The sequence below is a fragment of the Amborella trichopoda genome, chromosome 3, assembly GCF_054954075.1.
Source record: "Amborella trichopoda isolate Santa Cruz 75 chromosome 3, AtrichopodaSantaCruz75HAP2 v2.0, whole genome shotgun sequence".
Lineage (NCBI taxonomy): Eukaryota > Viridiplantae > Streptophyta > Magnoliopsida > Amborellales > Amborellaceae > Amborella > Amborella trichopoda.
This window is the reverse complement of record NC_142338.1, coordinates 33943785-33946783: the sequence shown is the minus strand read 5'-3', so window position 1 is coordinate 33946783 and position 2999 is coordinate 33943785. Positions and strand designations below refer to the sequence as shown.

Sequence of the window (2999 nt, the reverse complement as noted above, 5' to 3'; positions counted from 1 at the left end):
ATATGACCTTGTGAAGTTTGCCCCCGAATTGGTGATGCACAATTTTTATTAATGGAAACTGGTTTGCCGAGGGCACACCGTAATAGCATCCAAATGCACCAAAAATTGGTACCCGGAGGTTTTCTAATGTTCAGAATCCAATGGCAATCTTCTGGAGACTATTTGACACTCAGATAATAGTGTTGTAGTTCAAAGTCCAATTTTGGCATGATGGATGTCGAATTTCTCGAGACTGTTTTGTCGTATGCACTACCTTAAACTCGTCGGATTGCAACAAAATTTGGCATGCATTGTTGGAGAGGCCTTAGCTGTATTCTTGTATACATTCTGGCCATTATGAGACTGACAAAAATTTCACTTCCAAATCAGTACTTTTGTAGTCCACATGTGTTCTGATACCTGTAGCCCTAGGTCACATAGTGCTCTCTCCTTACTTGCACCGGGTATACAAGTCATGAAAAATACCTTCAAACACTCTTCTTATTGTTTTCCATGTTTCGTTGATATCATATTTTTGGTTTTCGGCCGCCTTCCCTCCCTTCAACTCCCTTATCCCCTGAGTAATTTAACGCCTAAGATGGAATAACCCCTATTTTAGGGATCAGCATCTTTTCGTGGTCTTTAATCATTCCTCAGGGACTGGACTTGAGGAATTTGAAGAACCGGTATCCATTGGGACATTCGTGAGCCCAATCATGGAATTTCAGTCCCTTGCAGTGGCTTGAAATTCATGTGAGTGGTAAATATGGTTTTTTTTGAGAGTTGTTGGAGCTGGCCTTCTCTCCCTCTTATCTTTGTTCCTTCTTCACTCCATTTTAGCTCTTTCGCGTGATTGTCTTCCCCTTTCCTCTCTCTCATTACCTTGTTTCTCTTTTGACCTATCTTTTGTTCCCTAATTTGGTCGTTGCCTCGTTGGTTGTGTGTCGCCGCCATCCTCCTGTTTGCCCCCATGCCCTTCTTGTATTTTTTTTAGGCGTTGTTTTAGTCTAGGTTGTGCATCGTTTCATGCTTCTTTTATTGCATGCCAACCCATCCCCAGCATGTGAGGTCATGATTGATCGGATGGTAGTTATGAAGTGTTCAATTGAGAATTTTGGGTTTGGGAGTAAACGTTTTGTAGGAATATCTCTCTGGAAGTGTTTTTTATGTGGTTTAGGCGAGATCTTAGGCAATCGGAGTTGTAGGTGCCTTCGAGGTGAGGGTACAAGTTGTGTTAGGAAGTCTTTGTAGGTCATCCCTCGAAGTAGGGAGTACTTCTTGTATTTTCTTCCTTCTTCCTCTGTTTCTTCATTGTACTTATGGAGCTCTGCTCCTCTATACAAATAAATTACTAAAAATTAAAAGAAAAATAAAAATAAAAACAATCCTTGTCCGATCAAATATAAACTTCAGATGTGGTTTCTTCACCCTAAAAAACAGTTAACAAATTTGTTGGCCTCATCATGCTTTTAGTATATCACAACTAGTTGAAGTTTGAATCATAAATCCAAAATGCACTTTTCCAGCTAATAATGAAATAGTGCAACCTCAAGGAGTAAATGAGATGATATTGAATCAAATGATGCATATTACTGCACTCATGAATCGGTACGTGTTAATAACACTTTCTGCAACAACATAGTGGACTTAGGAGGCGAAGTTACACAACACATTTACATTTGATTATTCTAAGAGAGAAAAGCAGATGCAGCATATTAACAGCTGCAGTGAGGTACACAAATGGAGAAAGAACAGGAAAGAAAAGGTTCGGGGGTGTGTCTTCCGTTCCTCTTCACTTTCCAGGCACAAAGTTGGTGGCGTAGGCCCAGGCGTTGTTGTTAACAGGGTCTGCGAGGTGGTCGGCCAGGTTCTCGAGGGGCCCTTTTCCAGTGACAATGGCCTGCACAAAGAAGCCGAACATGGAGAACATGGCAAGACGCCCGTTCTTAATCTCCTTCACCTTCAGCTCCGCAAAAGCCTCTGGGTCATCTGCCAGCCCCAAGGGATCGAAGCTGCCCCCGGGGTAGAGTGGATCGGTCACCTCCCCGAGTGGGCCCCCTGCAATGCGGTATCCCTCAACCGCACCCATGAGAATGACCTGGGAGGCCCATATTGCCAAGATGCTCTGTGCGTGCACCAGGCTCGGATTTCCCAGGTAGTCGAGCCCTCCCTCGCTAAAGATCTGTGCCCCCGCCTTGAACCACACTGCCTCCCCAAACTTCACCCCATTGCGGGAGAGCAGCTCAGGGAAGACACAGCCCAAGGCCCCCAGCATTGCCCATCGGCAGTGGATGACCTCCAATTCTCTGTTCTTCGCAAATGTCTCTGGGTCAGCCGAGAGGCCTGCAGTGTCCCAGCCGTAGTCGCCAGGGAACTCACCAGTGAGGTATGATGGGGGTTCCCCGGATAAGGGGCCCAAGTATTTTACGCGGTCGGGGCCATACCATGGGCTCCCAGAGGAGACGGCCTTTGAGGGCTTGCCAACCGGCTTTCGCATGCTCACTCGCCCCTCCCCGGAGCCAAGGAGCTCTGAGGAGGCAGGGGAGAGGGCGAGGGCCTTGCCTGCGAAGGTAGAAGAAGAAAGTGACATGGTCGCCATGGCTTTATATCTCTGCCTAATTCCGGCTACTATCTCCCTCTCTCACTCTTTACAGAGCAACTATGATGCAAGTGCTGCTTTCCTCTCCTGCACTTGCCCACCCCCTTTTATAGGGCCATTGTATTGAGTTGGATGAATTATAGACATGGAGCTATCCAAGGAAATCTCAAAGTCGTCTATCATTGGGCCATTGGACTACATAACTTACACAGCCAACCACTTGGCAGCCTTTCCACCACGCAGTGAGAGAGAGAGAAACGGCTATATCTCCATGGGAACAGCAAATATTTTGGCTTCTTTTCTAAACTACGCGATTTCAATAACGACACGGTTCTACGCTGCCAGGCGCATAGTGTAGAAATGCGGGCTTGGCAATAAATAAATTTTTTAAATATAATTTGATCTTAATTTTTAAAAATAT

At 45.6% G+C, this 2999-nt stretch overlaps 1 protein-coding gene across 1 annotated transcript; it reads right to left on the bottom strand.

The window, feature by feature from the left end:
- Window positions 1-1549: 1549 nt before the first annotated feature.
- LHCB2.3 (photosystem II light harvesting complex protein 2.3) lies at window positions 1550-2673 on the bottom strand. The gene has a single exon (XM_006856901.4). It carries the CDS (start codon window positions 2576-2578, stop codon window positions 1772-1774), a length of 807 nt encoding a protein of 268 aa, XP_006856963.1. The 5' UTR covers window positions 2579-2673; the 3' UTR covers window positions 1550-1771.
- Between the last annotated feature and the right edge of the window lie 326 nt (window positions 2674-2999).